Source organism: Cynara cardunculus (genome assembly GCF_001531365.2).
Source record: "Cynara cardunculus var. scolymus isolate 2C chromosome LG 13, CcrdV1, whole genome shotgun sequence".
NCBI classification, from domain to species: domain Eukaryota; kingdom Viridiplantae; phylum Streptophyta; class Magnoliopsida; order Asterales; family Asteraceae; genus Cynara; species Cynara cardunculus.
The window spans coordinates 23,470,221-23,490,122 of NC_037540.1; the positions used below are offsets into that span (position 1 = coordinate 23,470,221).

The following is a 19,902-nucleotide window of genomic DNA, read 5'->3' on the forward strand; positions in this document are numbered from 1 at the left end:
ATTTCTTTTGAATAAAATTTCAGATTTTGAACAACTTATCATCTTGGAACGAGCCAAGGTTGATAAAGAAAAGAAAGAGGCTGAAAAAAAGTAGAAAGCTCTAGATGAAGAGAAAATATTGTTTGTTCTTAAGAAGAGAAATACCGTCAAGAAACATGCTGCAATTGCCAAAGAGCTTACTGAGAAAAAGAAATGGCTTGACATTGCTTCAGAAAATGAGAAGGGAAGTTCAGACGAAGAGAGAAAGGAATTTGAGATAGAAAGGAAAGTATTTGAAAAGTTAAAGAAGGAATTAGAAGGTAAGTTTTTGGATACTGTAAAGAAATTGTCTGATCTAGAGACAGAACTTGAAACTGAATTGAAAATGAGAACTGAACTAAAAAATAAGTATGATTTAGTTGCTGTCGAACGAGACCAACTTTTAAAGAAAGTCAAAGACTTTTCTTGTGCTCAAAGCTCAATTGGTTCTCCATCACAGTGTAAAACTAGCTTCTATGACTGTTCCAAATCAAACAGTTATTCAAGCAGCCCTGAATCTACTGTTTCTAAGAACTATTCTCGTTGTTCTAATCAGTTTTATCAAGGGTATGTCAGTGGATCACCCAATAATTTTTCAAAAGTTAAACAAGTATGGGTTAATAAAGCTGATTCAGTTGTGTCTCATACACCTGTTGTTACTAACTCTGTCCTTCCTTGCATTGTGAGATCCACTAATGATCTGATCAGTCTTAGCAAGAGAAGAATTATGCTCAAAATGTAGAACCAATGACTTTGTCAATAAGAAAAGGTTCAACAGGTGGCATGGAGATAACAACTATCAGAACAGTTGGAAAGGTAAGAACAGGTATGATCACAATTACTGGTATGGATCATATTTTATTCCTGATCATCCTGTTCACAATGCTAAAAAGAATATGTCTAATAAGAATAGATGGTTTGGAAGTTACAATGTACCCCAACCCGATACTAACAAAATAGGACCCAAATTCATTTAGGTACCAAAATCTACTTAATCTGGTTTTCCAGGTGTGTCAATTTTGTGCTGATCAGAATATCATTTCAGTGATACACCAATGCAGGGGGAGTTGTAATTTATTCCAAACAAGGCTTCTGAACAATTCAGTTCAGGACCCGTGCTTTACCGAGTGTGGTTTCTAAACACACAATTTAGGACCCATGCTAAACCTGTTTTCATTTTCTTATTCTTTTGAGCTAAACTGAAACATTACTGAAATCAACTTTCTAGGGGGAGTCTCTAGAATTTTTTAATAAATGTTTTTGGAAAATAATTTGTTTTGGGAAAACGAGTACATTTTCTGAACAGGTATTTCCTGATATTTTACTTGCGTAATTTCTCATCGTACATAACTCCAATACATGTTTCAGCTACTCTTCAAACTGTTATTATCACGTCTCTTATACGAAAATCATTTTTGGTGATAATACGCTCATTTGTATTCAAGTTTGTTTTCTGACATTGTTTTTCGTTGAATGATATACATTTCATTTTTTTCAATCTGAATCTATAAACTCGTTCTTACAGATCTTCATTCATTTCTCTCGCATATCGAATAATCTGATCATTGTCGCATCATTCTTTTATTGATTGTGCTTAAAAGCTAAATTTCTTGATCAATTTTTATCTGATCAGTGTGTTTATCTGCAATAATATTTTTGATCAATCATTGTGATCATTTGAGCATAAAATATAATTTTAGGAGGGATTGAGTGCTTATAAGAAATACCTCAATGAAATGTCAGTACCGACAAACCTACCCATGAGGACAACCATATCTGAGTGAGCTTTATATACAAAAGGGTTTGTGTGTTGAGACTAAAATGAAAATGAGAGGGGTAGTTGTTGTGAGCCAAAAGAATTGATGAGAGTTGTGTCAAGATTAAAAGAAAACGAAAATCCTGTTCCAAACTTATAAAATCTGGGCATACCACACAATCTATTAGTTCTCAATTTCTTCGAGACTAATATTAAAAAATGCAAAGTCCAAGCCAATTCTTGTCACAACCCTCCAACTACTCATTTATCTCTCAACAGATAAGTGTTTCAATAACACTTGAGGAACGCAGCTCATCATCTATCAATTTCTCATTCGGAGAAAGTTGATATTGAATCAGAAGGATATATGTCCCCCCTTCAAGTCTTTTTGATCACTAATTGAGTGTGATAAATTTGTGTAGTCCACACGGTTTATCTTTTTGAGCCYAAACAGAAGCATATGTTGCTTTATCTTTCTACACTACATAGATTTTGCATTTTATATGTTATTTTGCCAAAACATTCATAGATATGCTATTATTAAACTATCGGTGATTGATTGGAAGACCTGGTGAGATGAGCATCAAAAAGTCTTATATATATATACAGTACATCTGTTGTACTGAGTATATCTGTTATACTCATAGGCCAATCTTTTTATAAGATTGAAAACAATTTCATACGTTGAAATTGGTTGTTATCTTCCCATTCCCTTAATCTGAAAAGATTAAACAAATGGATTTGAAAAAATCTACTTACAATTTCATGAATTGACGGCTTATGCAAAGGATTTCATTCATTCTTGAGTATGATGGAATGATTCTCATTTCATCATAAGGGTGAGTAGGTAATAATGAATGAAATGTCAAATTCCGAACATTTTAAAAGGAATCTGATGTAAAGATCAAGGGGGAGTAACTTTAAAGATGGCAAAAGACTCAAAAGGAATGCAACTGGAGATGATTACAAAAGATTATTCATGTGCTAAAATGCCTGAGAGTTTTTGAATGAGAAGATCAATGTTTCAAAAGTTTACCAACAAATTTTTCTTATCAAAAAGAAAGTTTGTGATTTGTTGCCTGAAGATTCTTTGAAGATCACATCTTGTACATTGTTTCTGAAGATCGTTATTGTTTCTGATCTACATTGTCAAAACCGAAGATTATCGATGTTCTACATCCGAGGGGAAGAATGTTAGAAGATCTTTCTCAACAAACTATTGCCTGAAGATTTCAAGTGAAGATTGTTTTTTTATGTTTCTGAAGAAGTCATAAAGAGCGTAAAGAGACAAAGTTCAAACGAGATTCAATGCGCGCAAATTCTTTTAAGTCTGAATACAAAGGGGGAGAATGTTAGGACTGAATTTCTATGTAAAATTGTATTCGTCTTGAAAGATAAGATTGTCTATAATTAAAATAGACATCGTGTTTGACTTTGTGTGTATAGTTTGACTTTGACTAGGCTTTTATGTTTGACCCTATAAATAGGGTGTTTCTTTGTAATCTTGTGTATGAACTTCATTGTAAAATTCATAATACGTAAAGAAGAGTTGACCAGATCTTTGAAGTTTGACTTTCTCTCTCAACCTCCTCTCAAAGTGTTCTTGATTGTATATTCAGATCTGCCATGATTATGAAGGTTTATTGAAGATTGATCATTGTAGGGACTCTCACTTCATCTGATAGTACTTCCACAACTTCATCAAGTTTGGAAGATACTGTATCCGACAATCAGGCAGCTCTGGGTGACAATAATGATAATGATGATGATGATGACGATGCTGACAACTCTGCTCAACCGATGCTTTCACAGAACATTCAACTTGGAGCAGTGGTTGATAACATTGACGATATCTTTCCAGAATTTGATGCTCCACAGACTTGTCCAAGTCTACATTCATTATCGTTCAATGTTGATGAATTTGGAGCTACATATGACGAATATGATCGTATTCTACGAGATGTTTCAATAGGAAAAGGAGATGAGGGAGCTGAAGTAGAAAATGCTGAGAGGTTGAGTGAACAGGACGTAGAAGAATATGGTGAGGGTATGAGTGGAACACAAAATCAAAATCAAGATCCTTTCCTAGTGGATACACATAGCTGGGCACCCACATCTGCTATCGACATTCATTCGTTGAATGTTGGTATTGAACAAGACATAGCTAGCCCAGCTATGCATTTGCACACCCAACCTGACCACTTAATTGGTTCTCAACAACAAACTGTTTCATTTGAACACGGGGACTTAGCACATCTGCTATCTACTTCTCACTTGGAGAATGTATATATTGAAACTAGTAGGCCGCTGCCCCAGCCTACGACTTCGATTCTGTGCACCTTGAGTCTAGAGCCGATACACATAGGTACACATGAGTCTCAAGCATCTGTTGCTTCAATTGCAGTTCTTAGTGAACTAGCCGGAACGACCAGAGTGGTGTCAATTGACCTCCCACAAGGACCGGTCGGAAGTCCTACCAGTGCTATCACTATGMCAACACTRAACGTAGGCACAACAGTTTACTCAACTGTTGTCTCAACTGGTAATCTAAGTGATCCAGGTGTTAGTTTACCAGACTTTGTGTCAAGGGAATATCTGGACAGTGCCCTAAAGGCTATTCAAGACAATATGGATGCTCAGATTGCAAGTATCAAAAGACTGTTGAAGGGGAAAGAACATGTAGAAGAAGAGCAACCATCTGCGCCATCACCACCGCCTGTACCTGACCCTCCAATGGTACAAGAGCAATCAGTGGACGAACTCAAATCGCTGCTTTATGCTAAGTTGATGGCATCCCAAAATCCCGATGCAGAAGATGTAGATTTGGTTGGGCTCTTGCGACAACAGATTGATAACCCCCCTGTTCGAGTATCAGAGTTTTTGGCCTTTCAGGATGTGGTTGCTTCTAGCTTCACCAAAGTTAGTAAGTTAATCACATCAAACACCCAAGTTCTTAAAAGCTCAATGGATGCCCTTTCTGAACGGGTATCTATTATAGAAGAGACGTGTAGAGCTCAGGCCACCACACTCAAAAGAAGACATGATGACCCGGAAGATCCAGATCATCATGAGGGGGAGAGAAAATGACAGAGGGTGGCTGAGACGTTTGCTCAAGTTCTAAGTGTTGAAAGTGAGCCAGCTACTCAAGACGTGAATGTTGAAGGTTCTGCCTCAGAATCTACAAGGGAAAGAATCATTGTGGCAATTTTTGTAGAAGATGATAAAATGATGGAGACAAGTAAAGCGATTGAGCTAATAGTTGAAAAGCCGGCGGACTCCATGGTAGGAACAAGGTTGTTACCGGACTTGCCGGCCAATGTCGGGTTTAATGACGTTTTTGCTACTGTACTGGGTGGAGAACAAGATTTCGGAGAAGATATTGAGAATATTGACGAGTCATCCGGGTTATACTTTGACTTTGAAGCTGATATCAATGATGAAGATCCAGTATTCCCGTTTCAGGGTGATCGTCAGACATTTCCGGAATCCTCCACTACAGTTGAAGCCGGTGCATCTGATACACCTACTCCTAGAGAGCCTTTTGATCCAACAGAGATTTTTTCGAAGAATTATGTGCCATTCATTATTCGAGCTAATGTTCCAGGGTATGACAGGGCTAGGATCCGAGAGCCGTATCTTGAAGACATCTACTTTGACATCTTCCTCCGACATCGTAAAGCTCTAAGTGGTGATAAAATTCTTGGTATCCACAAGGAAACCAAAGATTATCGCTTGGAGTACAAGCACTTCCTTAAAGCCAAGCGTCTTCCTATCAGTGAAGTAAGGACCAAACATCGAGTTGTGTCAATCAAACAGATTGATGTTCAAAGACTTCTCAGGGTCTGGTATCTGGTCTTCATGGTGACACGACAAGATGGTAAAGTCTGGAGATTTAGTGAAGCTGACTTTTCAAACTTATATTTAGAAGACTTGGAGTATATGTACTGTGAAATCCGGAACATGACAAACAGAAAAGATGGAGCTCTTGTGCCCTCAGTGCAATTAAAAGGTTTTTGCGTAGTCATGTTAAGGTGGCTATGGTTATTGATGTTCAGATGGGTCTTGAAGATAATCAAAGAATAATCAATCTAAAGAGACCTGATCAAGATTTAGAAGACATTGATGCCTATCTTGTTTACATGATTCTTGAACATCCAGAGTTCGGGGTTATATACTTTGTTGAGCATCAAGTAAAGAAGTTTATGAGATTTTGTGAGCTAAACAAGTATTCTGATGGTACTATTAGACTGGTGAGACGGGCACTTGACTTGAGGAGAGTAAATAATGATAAAGCTACGGAATCGAAGAGGATGAATTCAAAAGATAGATATTTGTTGATCAATGCCCTGAATCTACTAGAGGAGAAAATTCAATATCGGAATGCACTAAGGAGGCTGGAGAAACTTCTMGGACTCAGAAAGACAAGATTTACGAGAGTTCGAACTTGAATCCAAAGGGGGAGAATGTTGGGTTCAAGTATGTACGTTATTGTTGTATTCAAGTTCTTCATTTTATATGCTTTGTAATAGATAGGTTTAATGCTTTCCTTAGTATAAATAGTCATTAGCTTTGTAATTGTCATTAACAATTCTGTAATCATTTATTAGTCTTGTAAATTCTCTCAAGAAATCTACAAGAGATTTGGTGATCATATTCTTTCTAATCTTCATCTTATTTCTAATTCTTGAAGATCATAATCAGATTTGTATGATTTTGGGTTTTTCAAACAAGAGGTCTTCTGGTCCAACGCGTAGGCCAACCAGAGCCCCTATGCTCTGTCTTTATTTATATGAAAAGTTTTTATGTATAAAATCTTTATAACATCTTTTAGAATATGATTTTGACACAGAGCTCTTATCTAATAGATACAGAACCCCTGGTTTAAACAAAACTTTAGTAAAAGACTTGTATCAATATCGAATCATCATCCAGAACCCTATAATTCTACTATGAGGACCAACCACAACCCCTCTTGTTCCGTTCAAGGAACAACCAGAGCCTCTGTGGTTCCTCATAAATCAAACACTTTGTTCCAAAATAGAGTTTATCCAAAACCAAGTTTTCCCTTTCTCAATAACATCAATACTATCATTTCTAATAAGAGCAACATCTCTGAGTCCTCAAATCACGAAGAAGTAAGAACTCAGATCTATTGCAATCTTAAAAGACATAATAGCAAGAGCTATAATAATTCAAACATACAAATGCCACCCTTATATCCAAAGGTACACCTCTCCTTGATATGCCACCCTTATCTCATGGTACACCTCTCCTTGATATGCTACCCATATTTCCTTATCAAAATCTATGGATTAGTTCCAAACAAAGACAGACCAATGTCACAACCGTCTTGATGAAACAGCCTCCATAATTTTGTCCTCAAAATCTATTGATTAATCCCAAACGAAGACAGACCGAAGTCACAACCGTCTTGAAGGAATATCCTATATAGTTTTTAACCAATAATGGTTTCAAAACAATTTTCTCTTTAAAACTCAAGAACACCCAGTTCTTTCACTATCATTTCCAAACTCAAATCCCCTTTTAAATCCTTAAAATAGGGTGTCATTCATGACTGTTTTCAAAGAAGCAAATACTTCCTTATTTTTCCAAAATAGTTTCCTCATCCAGGTTCATAAAATTCAGCTCAAACCTTTCAAAACAGAAATTACTATTCTTCTTCAAAGAATCAAATCATTCAAAACCCAGCAGTTCAAATATTATCATTTAAAATAATTTGGTAACAAAAACTCACCTTATTAAGCACAGACTTGAAGATTTGAGCACACTGCAGTTTCTTCAAATAAACCTTATCTTTTATCTTCTTTTTATATGCTTACTAAAAGCGTTGTGATTTAAATAATAATATAAAACTTACAGGCGGTGGGTTCTATTATTTTAAAATTCACCTTTCTTAACCATGAAGATTGTACAACTATTATATTTTAATAGTAGTTTTCACATAATCATATTACATCATATGCACCTTCTCATGTTTTATCATTTTCCCGATTATGCATAGCATCACATTTTCACATATACGCATACTATTCATGCATTTAATTAAATAACATGCATGCCAACACGTATTTCATAGAATAATCACATAAAAGTTACCTTAACCCAAGTTGTTTGAAACCCGGTTATCACAACTTGTCCTCAAGTCTGGAAAGAAACTATGAACTTTAACTCTTACGCACAAGAATTCAGAGTTTTGTTGTTAGGCTAGGAAATAACTCTAGACTTTAACTGTGAAGAGATGGAATTTAGAGTTGTTTTCTAAGTTGGAAAGTATCTATGAGCATAACTTTGAATCACAAGAATTCTGATTTCTTATAGGTTAGAAATGAAACTCTGAACTTCAACTCTTAAGAGGAGTTCAAAGTTGTATTCTAAGTCTAAAAAGTAACTATGGAAATAAGTCTGAACCAGAACAATTCAGAGTTATGTTGTAAGTTTGGGAAATAACCAATAACTGATGTAGTTCAGACTTTACAATTCAGACTTCATTTGACTTCCTATATTCAGACTTACAAGTCTGAAAGACACTTGAGAGTTAAATTCAAACTTACAACTCTGATTTTCCCAGACTTTTATACTTGTAAATTTTCTCATCCGAATTTGACCTAGCCATGTCCATTGCTGCGTGTTTTAATATCATTGGATCAACTATTAAGACAACTCATAAATACAAGTAATGAAGTTTAAAAAACCGATTCATTTTTAATCAGCATGCCTAATGATGCGATTAACCACTCTACTCTTACACGTGTCACTCTACAAATAAACTGTTCAGGTTCTTAATTTAAATCGAAACCCATATATACTCCATATCTGTTAATTGTTCATACTCCCGCCTTCATTTAGCTCATGCGAACTTGCCTCTTTCCAATCACATAACTCACAAAGCAAACCATCAATGGCTCGTTCACAATCCAACGTCCAAAAAACAATCCACACCACCAAAACTTGCTTCGAACCCTCCTCCTCCTCGGATTCTGACAATGAAGTCAACCAGGGTACTTCTATTTTGGTTGGAAACATTGAAATTGTGCTCCAACAACATGTCTCCCTTCCTTTAGGAAATCACTCTTCATCATTCAACTATGAATTCAATCACCCGGCTCCAATTCCAAACCCCAATGAAGAACAACAGACATAGAACCCTGAAAAAGACACCCCTGCACCTGCTGAATCCAAAGGTGAAGTAGGTGATGCCCATGGCAATCACCCAACACATATTGCTACTATGTCTGAAGCCACCAAAAAAACTGATTTAAGCAAAGCTTTTTTGCCTGAATACGAATATGACCTCATTAAGGAAAACAACAATGCATTAAACCTCAACTCTGAAAAATTCAAACCTGATCACCAGATTGTGATTGATATTCTTAAAAGACATCTACTCAAAAGGATGTTCTGCAGAAGTTATGAAGTTCTTATTCAGTATCTTCAACAATGGTGGAAAAATCTAACATACGAGGAGGAAGAAAATGAAACTGTTTCAATGGTATGAAGGTATAGTTTTTCACTATCCCTAGAACTCATAAGAAAGATGCTTTGCCTACCACACAAGGATGAAGTCTTAGGGAAATCGGACTTTGATTCCCTACCTTCTCAGGAACAGATGATTGCAGACTTCATCTTATTGGGATACAAAGATCCCTTGCCAACACTTAGTAGTTTCAGGAGGAAAGGTTTGCCACCTGTTTGGTACTGCCTCTTCTCCTGTATCAACAGGTGTTTATCACCCAATGCCTCAAGCCTAGACCAAGCATCAAGGACAACACTGAAGATCTTCCATGATATAGCCTTTAATATGCATTATGATTATGCATCGCTATTCATGGAAGAAATCAAAGCATACATTGCAAAGCCCCCCGAGTACATTCCATTTCAAAGATTCTTCCAACTCTGCGTCAAGGGAGCCATGTACTTGCAACTAAGAATTCCAGCAAGAGAAGAGGATAAGATGGCCCCAGGTTATCCACTTCTCTCTCTAATTTCAACAATCATATGCCACTCCCCTTGGAGTTGAGAGCATACATTAGGAATGACAATAAGATACTTAGAGAATATTGCGCTTCTATGGGACTGTCGGAACCGGCAGACCCTACCCAAGAAACAACCCCCCTTAGGATGAGTGGTGAGGGGTCCAAAAAAATTGAAATAGGTATTGGAAATATGTAAGAAGAGAAATTACACAAGAAAAATCTCAAAGAAATACCTGATCAGAAATGATACTCGTTTGGAATCAACTCAAAATTCAAAAACATTTTCAATATTCCCCCTCCAAAATAGATTTCATCTTCAAACAAATAAAATATTATTCTCCTTTTGAGTTAGCCTAGAGTTTGAAAACACTTCAGCTCAGAATTGAAGAACAAGTCTTGAACTGGGTGTTCAGAAGCTATATTTAGGCAAATTATACACTCCCCCTGCATCATTGTATCATATAGAAGATGTTTCTCATCAGCACAACATATGACACACCTGCAAAACAGATTAAGTAGATTTTGGTTCCCAGACAAACATGGGTCCTACTTTGTTAGTACTGTTCGAGGGATGTTATAATTGCCATACCATCTGTTCTTATCAGATAATTTCTTTTTAGTTCTTTTAACAGGTAAATCAGATATTCAATAAGAACCATACCAGTCATTATCATACCTGTTATTCTCATACCAGTTGTTCTCATAACTATTACATTCATTCCAACTGTTTTCATACCAGTTGTTTCCATACCATATGTTGATTTTCTGCTTGTTGACGAAATCATTTGTTCCACAAGTTGAGCATCAAATTCTTCTCTTGCTAAGACTGATCAACTGATTAGTAGATTTCACAATACAAGGAAGAACAGTATTAGACACAAATGATTTCTTGTTATCAACAGATTCAACTTTATTTACCCAAACTTATTTTACTTTTGAAAAGTTATTGTTTGATTCAATGACATAACCTTTGTAAAACTGATTTGAAATACGAGCCTTGTTCTTTGAAACAATTGATTTAGGACTACTTAAATAACTGTTGGATTTGACATTGGAACAGTCATAAAAGCAGGTTTTACACTTAGATTGAGAAACAGGTTGAGGTTTCAACACTTGATTCAGAAAATTCTTTTATTTTCTTAAGTAACTGATCTATCTCTTCTGTAACTAAATCATATTTCTTTTTAAGTTCAGATCTCATATTCATCTCAGTGACAAGTTCCGTCTTTAAATCAGACAATTTTTTTGAAGTTTCAGAGAACTTACCTTCCAACTCTCTTCTTAACTTCTCAAAATCTTTCCTTTCTTTCTCCACTTATGTTCTTTCTTCTTCAAAACTTCCTTTATCATTATCTGAAGCAATACCAAGCCATTTCTTTTTCTTAGTGACCTCTTTAGCAATTGTTGCATTCTTTTTCGCAGTATTCTTTTTCTCCATAGTAAAAAAATTTCTCTCCTCATTTAAAGTTTTCTGCTTTACAGCAATGCTATCAAACATTTCCAGATGTTTCTTTTGACATTCTTCCAAATATTATTTCTTCTCATTATCAAACTTGGCTCTTTCCAAGATGATAATTTGTTCAAATTCAGAGATTTGCTTTGAAAGCCTTGTAGTATTCAACTATAAATCTTTTATTTTTCTTTCAAAAGTCTTTCTTTCAGCATCAAATCTCTTTTCAACCTCTATTAGCTTATCCTTCTCCTTTTCCAGTAATTTCCTTTTAGCAGTCAATTCATTCTTAGCTTTATGAATTTTCTTTGTCAACTCACCATTCTCTTTGATCTGCTTTACATTCCTTTTCTTTTCTTCCTTTGACTCTTTTCTTTCAGATTCTAAAATTTTCTCAATTTCATAAACTCTAGATTTCAGTATGGAATTGTCCCTTAACATATCAAAGTCTGTCTTTTGTCTTGCACTGAGATAAATATCTTTACCAAGAAGTTCATCAATCTCTGCTTGTAGAAACTTCTTTTCTTCTTCAGTTTTATTCAATTCTTGTTTCATCTCATTAGCCCAAACTAAATGTGCATGATTCTCATAAAATACATTTGCATTTTCTTGTTTCTTTTTCAGACTTTTCTCCAAATCAGAAACTTTCTCTCTTAGTTCCTTATATTCTCTTTCTAGAATATATGCCATTTGAAAAATTCAGAAACAATTGATCAAACATAAAATGATCTCTGCAGTTCAAAACTTTGATTAACAACTACACGCACAAAAATTTTCAAACTAATGAAAATCAATCAAATCACAGAATATTCAACAAGTAATACCCAACAAATGAAATTTGACTCCGGACAAGGAATTTCCAAATAGAAGATCTTAGAATAATCTCCAAATCCGGACAACTAATTCAACATAAACAAATAATTATGATCGGATTCACAAACTACACAAAAAGCAACAATGACCCGATGTAGAATACGGTCAAAGTAACTTGAATAACCGGATGTTCAAACAATACGGACAGTCAAAATATGGTCAAATATGTACAACAACAATCCATCCAAACACCAATCAAATACGGATAGCTTGGATACCTTGTTACTATGAAACAACCGAATACGGTCAAATATGAAAACCTTCAACAACCAGATATGTTTTAATCATGCCAAAACACAATCAACAGCCTGATATGTTTTTTAATCATGCAAACACACAATGAACAATTGGATATGTTTTAATCAAGCAAACACACAATGAACAACAGGATATGTAAGCATGCAAAATATCAAAAGCAATCCGGACAACTTATAACTATGCAATGGCCGGATTCAAACTTAATACCAATAACCAAGTTTGACCGGATTAACAATACTGACAAAGAATACCAACCAAATTCGGACACCTTGATTATGCAATCAACCAAATACACCTTGTAACTATGCAACAGCTGAATACGGTCAAGGCAACATCATTAATATCCGGATAGGTAAGCATGCAATGGTAGAATACGGTCAAGGCAACAGTCGGATTCAATAAACATGAAAACCTTCAAGAATCGGATTAGGTAATCATGCACACATCAATCCATGCAAAGCATTCAATGAACAGTAATGGCCGGATACAAAAAGCATGCATAATATAAATGTGTAAGACTTCAATGACCGAATACGGTTAATATGCATCAACACCAATAGGCGCCGTATATGGTTGACATACAAACATTAATATCCAGACCATGCACACATCATCAAAATGCAAAACAATAATGACCGGATATAGTAAACCATGCAAATATCAAAAGCCTAATACGGACAAAATATGCACACCATCAACAACCATATATGGTGAACATGCATACATTCAACAACCGGATTCATTCTCATACACAAATTCATTGACCAGATATGAAAAACTCTTAAAAATCTTCAATTTTTTAACATTTAATCAATCGAAAATACAAATTGGTTTGAATATTATGATCCTAAACAATAATGCGCACAAGATTAACAACAATTCATGATCAAACATCAACAAATTGAAGATTTTAGATGAGAAAAAGAATAATATGCTCAAAACATCCTCAAGAACAGTCAAGAACACATGAAGATAAATCCGAAAAATTTCCAGATTTTCAGAATTTTGTGCAAGAATTCTCTTGAATTTCGTGAAGTTTCTTAACCAAAATTACTGCATTTCAGCTTTGATACCAATTGAGGATGACGATCCCAGATTGTTTAATTAATCTTCATGAACGATCAAGAACATCAAAATGGCAAAATCAAGAATATTGAAAGTAGTGAATTTAGAGAGAAAAACTCAATCTTGATTATTATCTTCAAAGTATCCTTACAAACTCATTAAGATTCTTACAATGTAACTCTAATGTCATACAAGAAATATAAAGACAAAACCTATTTATAGGACAAAATACAATACAAAATTACAAATAAGAGAAAAGATTGAATACAACACTTAAGATCAAAAACTCAAACCCAACAGTCCATCCCCCATTGAGCCAAATGCAGATCATGAAACTGCTATTCTTTCTAAGACCAGCACAAGTCTCTATGACTTACCTTCATAGGTAGTTTGTTAACCTACACTAACACCTATAGTACTTCTAGGGATGTCAAGGATTGGGTGGAAATCTTGGTGGGATGAACATCAATAAAATCCCAGTACCAAGTACATCTGTTGTACATGATGTGTTTTTCACATCATCAGGCCAACCCACACCTGTTGTGGGATTGCGAACAGGATCATTTGTTGATCCTGGTTTCCTACCAACAATTGTCACAATTACATAGTTTAACAACTTTAGTGACTTTTGTAAAAGTGAATTTGCAAAGATTGACTCTAAAATCAATGAATTAACAACCTCAAATCAAATACAAAGTTTGGAGGAAAGGATGACGTCAATGGAGGAAGGAATTGGAGAAAAAATTGAAGGTCTTGACAATTCTATATAGCTAACAAAACACCAATTGGAGGGTCTGAAAAAGATGGCGGCCACCAACCAAAAAACCCTGAATAACTTGGCATCAAACTCTATCTCCAAACAAGAGTTCCAAGTGTTCCAAAGCTGCATTCTCAAGAACTTTGAGATTATGTGTCATAAGATGATTGAGATGCAAGTTAAAACAGAAGCTACTATACCCAGCCACCTAAATACCCTCAGGCTGTCTTAAATGGATCACCCCCATACACAAGCCAAAACACATAATCCAAGCCAACCTCCAAGTGATCCATCTACTTCTCAACAAAATCCCATCCTTGCCGTTCCCAAGGCCTACATACCTAATACTAAAGATTTTGCCACATCTAATCAATTAAATGAAGTGAAAGCAGAAATGGTAGATTTAAGGTACATGATAATGTTAATAAGGAAGGATCTTCGTGAGATGGGCTGCAAGGAACAAGTTGGGACATTCAAAAGGAAGCATGATGAAGATCATGACTCTGATAAGGAAGAGAACTGCGATAATCAAAAGAGGGGTAAGAAGATAAGGCTGGAAGAGCCAACAACATTAGGAATGGCATCTAATGCAGATGCAACAGAAGAGGAAAATATTGAAGGGGAAGCTGGTAATGAAGAAAGAATTGATGTAGATAATCATGAAGCAATTAATAATGAAGCAGAAAAGATGGAAATAGAAGAAACATAGACGATTATCATTCCTAGTTCAGATGGGGAGTTTAAAAACCTAATGATGAGCTAGAAGATAAGTATGAGGATCATTTTCAAAACTCATGTCTTGCAATCATTCCTTTTACCCCTCTAGATTCATTTATTCAATTTTTAATTCCTTTAACAATTCAATCTACAGAGGAAGAAGAACCAGCGGTACAAACTTCAGATTCAGAAGTTTCTATAGAGAATGAGTTGGAAATAATGAAATCTGATGGAATGATGGTCTCGTTTGTGTATTTCAGCCACATGTACCTAACATCGAATGAGGAGAAAGTCCTGCTTGAACATCAAATTGATGGGAACTGGCCTGGAGAAGTGTAGATGATGTACTCAGAGATTATGCCTATAATTCTGGAAAAAAAAACTTCATACTTCTAAGTCTGCATAAGAAGGGACCACAGTTTATGCATGTAAGTCTTAGGAAGATTTTATGCATGTAAGTCTGGACAAAAAGGGCTTAGAGTTTATACTTATAAATCTGGAGAAAAAGGAAACCAAAGTTTGTCTTTAAGTCTGGAAAAAAGGCTCATTATTTCTAAGCATGCATAAGAAGGAACTAGAGTTTATGCATGTAAGTCTGGGCAAAAAGGGCTCAGACATCACACTACTAGTTCTGCAAAAGAAGAAAGCAGAGTTTATCTCTAAGTCTAAATAAAAGGGGTTCAGGCTTGGGAATTCTAAGTCCAGAAAAGAATGAACCAGGATTATGCCTGTAAGTCTGGAAAAAAGTGTTCATACTTCTAATTCTGGAAAAGAAGGAAGCAAAGTTTATGCCTCTAAGCCTAGAAAAAAAAGAATTTATACTTCTAAATCACCAAAAGAAGAAACCAGAATTTATGTCTAAGTCTGGACACAAAGGGTTAAGAGTTCATGCTTCTAAATCTGGAAAAGAAGATTGCATATATCATGTTCTACATGATCATTATCATAACAAATGAACAACCATAATTGACACTTATAATAAAACAAAATAACACTGAAAAATCACATTTTAGACTTTTGTTGATTTAAGTTTGTCGAAAAGTCTGTGGAGATCAGACTTCTATGTTTGGAAAAGAAGACTACATAGCTCAGGTTTCACATTGATCATTATCATAAAAAAGGAACAAACATAATTGACATTTATATAATACAACAAAAATAACTCTGGAAAAATCACATTTCAGACTTTTGCTCATTTAAGTCAGTGGAAAAAGTCTGTAGACATCAAACTTCTAAATCTGAGGAATCGAAATCCAGAATTTTGCTAATTTAAGTCTTTGAATTTTTTTTCTAGAGATTAGACTTCTATGTTTGGAAAAGAAGACTGCATAACTCAGGTTCTACATTGATCATTATCATAACAAAGGAACAACCATAATTGACACTTATAATACAACAAAATAACTCTAGAAAATCATAATTCAGACTTATGTTCATTTAAGTGTGTGGAAAAAGTCTGTAGAGATCAGACTTCTAAGAATAGAAATCCAGACTTTTGCTTATTTAAGTTTTTGAAAAAAGTCTGTAGAGATTAGACTTCTATGTTTGGAAAAGTAGACTGTATAGCCAGGTTCTACATTGATCATTATTATAACAAAGTAATAACCATAATTGACACTTATAATACAACAAAATAACTCTGGAAAATCACATTTCAGACTTTTGGTCATTTAAGTTTATGGAAAAAGTCTATAGAGATCAGTCCTCTATGTTTGGAAAAGAAGACTGCATGGCTCAGGTTTTACATTGATCATTATCATAACAAATGAACAACCATAATTGACACTTATAATACAAAAAAAGTAACTCTGGAAAATCACATTTCAGACTTTTGCTCATTAAAGTCTGTGGAAAAAGTCTGTAGAGATCACACTTCTAAGTCTGAGGAATGGGAATCTAGACTTTTGGTCATTTATGTTTGTGGAAAAGGTTTGTAGAGATCGGACTTTTATGTTTGGGAAAGAAGACTACCTAGCTCAAGCTCTACATTGATCATTATCATAACAAAGGAACAACCATACTTGACCTTTATAATACAACAAAATAAATCTAGAAAATCATATTTCTGAATTTTGCTCATTTAACTATGTGGAAAAAATCTGTAGAGATCAGACTTCGAACTCTGAGGAATGGAAATCCAGACTTTTGCTGATTTAAGTTTATGAAAAAAGTCTGTAGAGATCAGACTTCTATATTTGGAAAAGAAGACTGCATAGCTCAGGTTACACATTGATCATTATCATAACAAAGGAACAACCATACTTGACAATTATAATACAACAAAATAACCTTGAAAATCACATTTCAGACTTTTGGTCATTTAAGTCTTTGAAAAAAGTCTGCAGAGATAAGACTTCTATGTTTGGAAAAGAAGATGCATAGCTCAGGTTATACAATGATCATTATCATAACAAAAGAACAACCATAATTGATACTTATAATACAACAAAATAACCTTGGAAAATCACATTTCAGACTTTTAGTTATTTAAGTCTGTGGAAAGAGTCTGTAGAGATCAGACTTCAATGTTTGGAAAAGAAGACTGCATAGCTCAAGTTCGACATTGATCATTATCACTACAAAGGAACAACTATAATTGACACTTATAATACAACAAAATAACTGTAGAAAATCATATATCAGACTTTTGCTCATTTAAATATGTGGAAAAAGTCTGTAGAGATCAGATTTCTAAGTTTGAGGAATGGAAATCCAAACTTTTGCTTATTTATGTTTTTGAAAAAAATCTGTAGAGATCAAACTGCTATGTTTGGAAAAGAATACTGATAGCTTAGGTTTTACATTGATCATTTTCATAACAACGAAACAACCATAATTGACACTTATAATACAACAAAATAACCCTGGAGAATCACATTTAAAACTTTTGGTCAGTTAAGTTTGTGGAAAAAGTCTGAAGAGATCAGATTTCTATGTTTGGAAAAGAGGACTACATAGCACAGGTTATACATTGATCATTATCATATCAAAGGAACAACCATACTTGACACTTATAATACAACAAAATAACTCTGGAAAATCACATTCACACTTTTGCTCATTTAAGTATGTGGAAAAAGTCTGTAGAGATCACTCTTCTAAGTCTGAGGAATAAATATCCAGACTTTTGCTTATTTAAGTCTTTGAAAAAAATGTATAGAGATCAGACTTCTATGTTTGGAAAAGAAAACTGCATAACTCAGGCTTGTACATTGATCATTATCATAACAAAGGAACAATCATAATTGACCATTATAATCCAACAAAATAACCCTAGAAAATCACATTTCAGACTTTTGCTCATTTAAGTTTTTGGAAAAAGTCTGTAGAGATCAGACTTCTAAGTCTGAGAATAGAAATCCAGACTTTTACTTATTTAAGTCTTTGAAAAAAGTCTGTAGAGATCAGACTTTTATGTTTGGAAAAGAAGACTGCATAGTCCAGGTTTTACATTGATTATTATCATAACAAAGTAACAACCATAATTGACAAACTTATAATCCATCAAAATAATCCTGGAAAATCACTTTGGACTAAAGTTCAGAGTTGTATTCTATGTCTGAAAAACAACATTTCAGACTTTTGCTCATTTAAGTTTGTGGAAAAAGTCTGTAGAGATCAGATTTCTAAGTCTAAGGAATAGAAATCCATATTTTTGTTTATTTAAGTCTTTGAAAGAAGTTTGTAGAGATCAGACTTCTATGTTTGAAAAAGAAGACTTCATAGCTCAGGCATGTACATTGATCATTATCACAACAAAGGAACAACCAGAATTGACACTTATAATCCAACAAAATGACCCTGGAAAATCACATTTTAGATTTTTGCTCATTTAAGTCGATGGAAAAAGTCTGTATAGATCATACTTCTAAGTCTGAGGAATAGAATTCCAGAAATAAGACTTATATGTCTCGAAAATAAGTCTTAAAAGAAATTCATTTTCATACGGAAATCAATTATGTTGACAGAGACAGATATCAATTAAATTGGCCCATTTGAACCAGTAATATAAATTGTGTCTACATACATATTTAGGCGAGAAATCTATATAATCGTCGCCTATAAGACAACATGTGGCAGTCAAGTTACTAATTAAATGAGAACTGTTTTGCTTGTAGTGAGATCCAATCTCAACCACAAATTAATGGCTAAGTTAGGAAATTAAGAATTTTGGTAAATTTTACTTAATATTAATGAATGGCATTTTAGGGATTTTATAAATATCCTCTTTTATCTCTCCTCTTTCCTCTCTCTGGTGAATCTTATTCGACGAACCTTATTCCGATGAACCTTATGTGAACATAGAATACACACTGTGATACCTACAAACGAACATTCACTGTGATACCCAAATGCACAATGTGATACCTTTTGTAAAACAATGAAAATAACAAAAATGCACACTATGATACATTTCATAAAACAAAGAAAATAAATCGTGATACACGTGAAATGTTGTGAACGTTATCACTATGACACACTTTGATTCACAAACTTCTTTAAAATATGATGTATATTAGGTAATTGATATACTTGGTAATTAATTTAAAAAAAAATATTTTCTTCTAAAAAAATTAATTAAATATTTTCATTAGTTATCAAAGTAGAATTACTACATTACCTTTTTAGTTTATTTAAGAAATATCCTTAAATATCGTTAACGAGTGGTTCATATTGGATTTCACGGTTACCTCCCGCTAATCGCTTCTCCTTTAAATGGACCCCTATATATATATATATATATATGTTACATGTATTTAGTGCCAAGTAAATTACGAGTAAAAGTTGTATTTTAAAAAAAATTGGGATCCTGGAGATTCGTTAATAATGGCGTCTACTGTGACCCGCCCTCGAAAATGCGTCAGTAAATCCAGCCCTTGGAAATCTACCAGTAAAATGGACTCTTGAAAATCCATTGGTAAAAAGTGGTCTTTCGAAAATCAATCGGTGAAATGAGGTTGTTAGAAATCTGTCGGTAAAGCGGCCCATCGAAAATCCGTAGCTAATTGTCATT

At 34.4% G+C, this 19,902-nt stretch overlaps 1 protein-coding gene across 1 annotated transcript; it reads right to left on the minus strand.

Moving 5' to 3' along the window:
* Positions 1-11,389: 11,389 nt before the first annotated feature.
* On the minus strand, positions 11,390-11,908 carry LOC112524905 (histone-lysine N-methyltransferase, H3 lysine-79 specific-like). The gene has a single exon (XM_025134848.1). The coding sequence runs from the start codon at positions 11,906-11,908 to the stop codon at positions 11,390-11,392; it is 519 nt and encodes a 172-aa protein (XP_024990616.1).
* Positions 11,909-19,902: the final 7,994 nt, after the last annotated feature.

Coding starts and splice junctions, on each gene's coding strand:
- LOC112524905 (XM_025134848.1), bottom strand. CDS start 11,908: ATGGCATATATTCTAGAAAGAGAATATAAGGAACTAAGAGAGAAAGTT.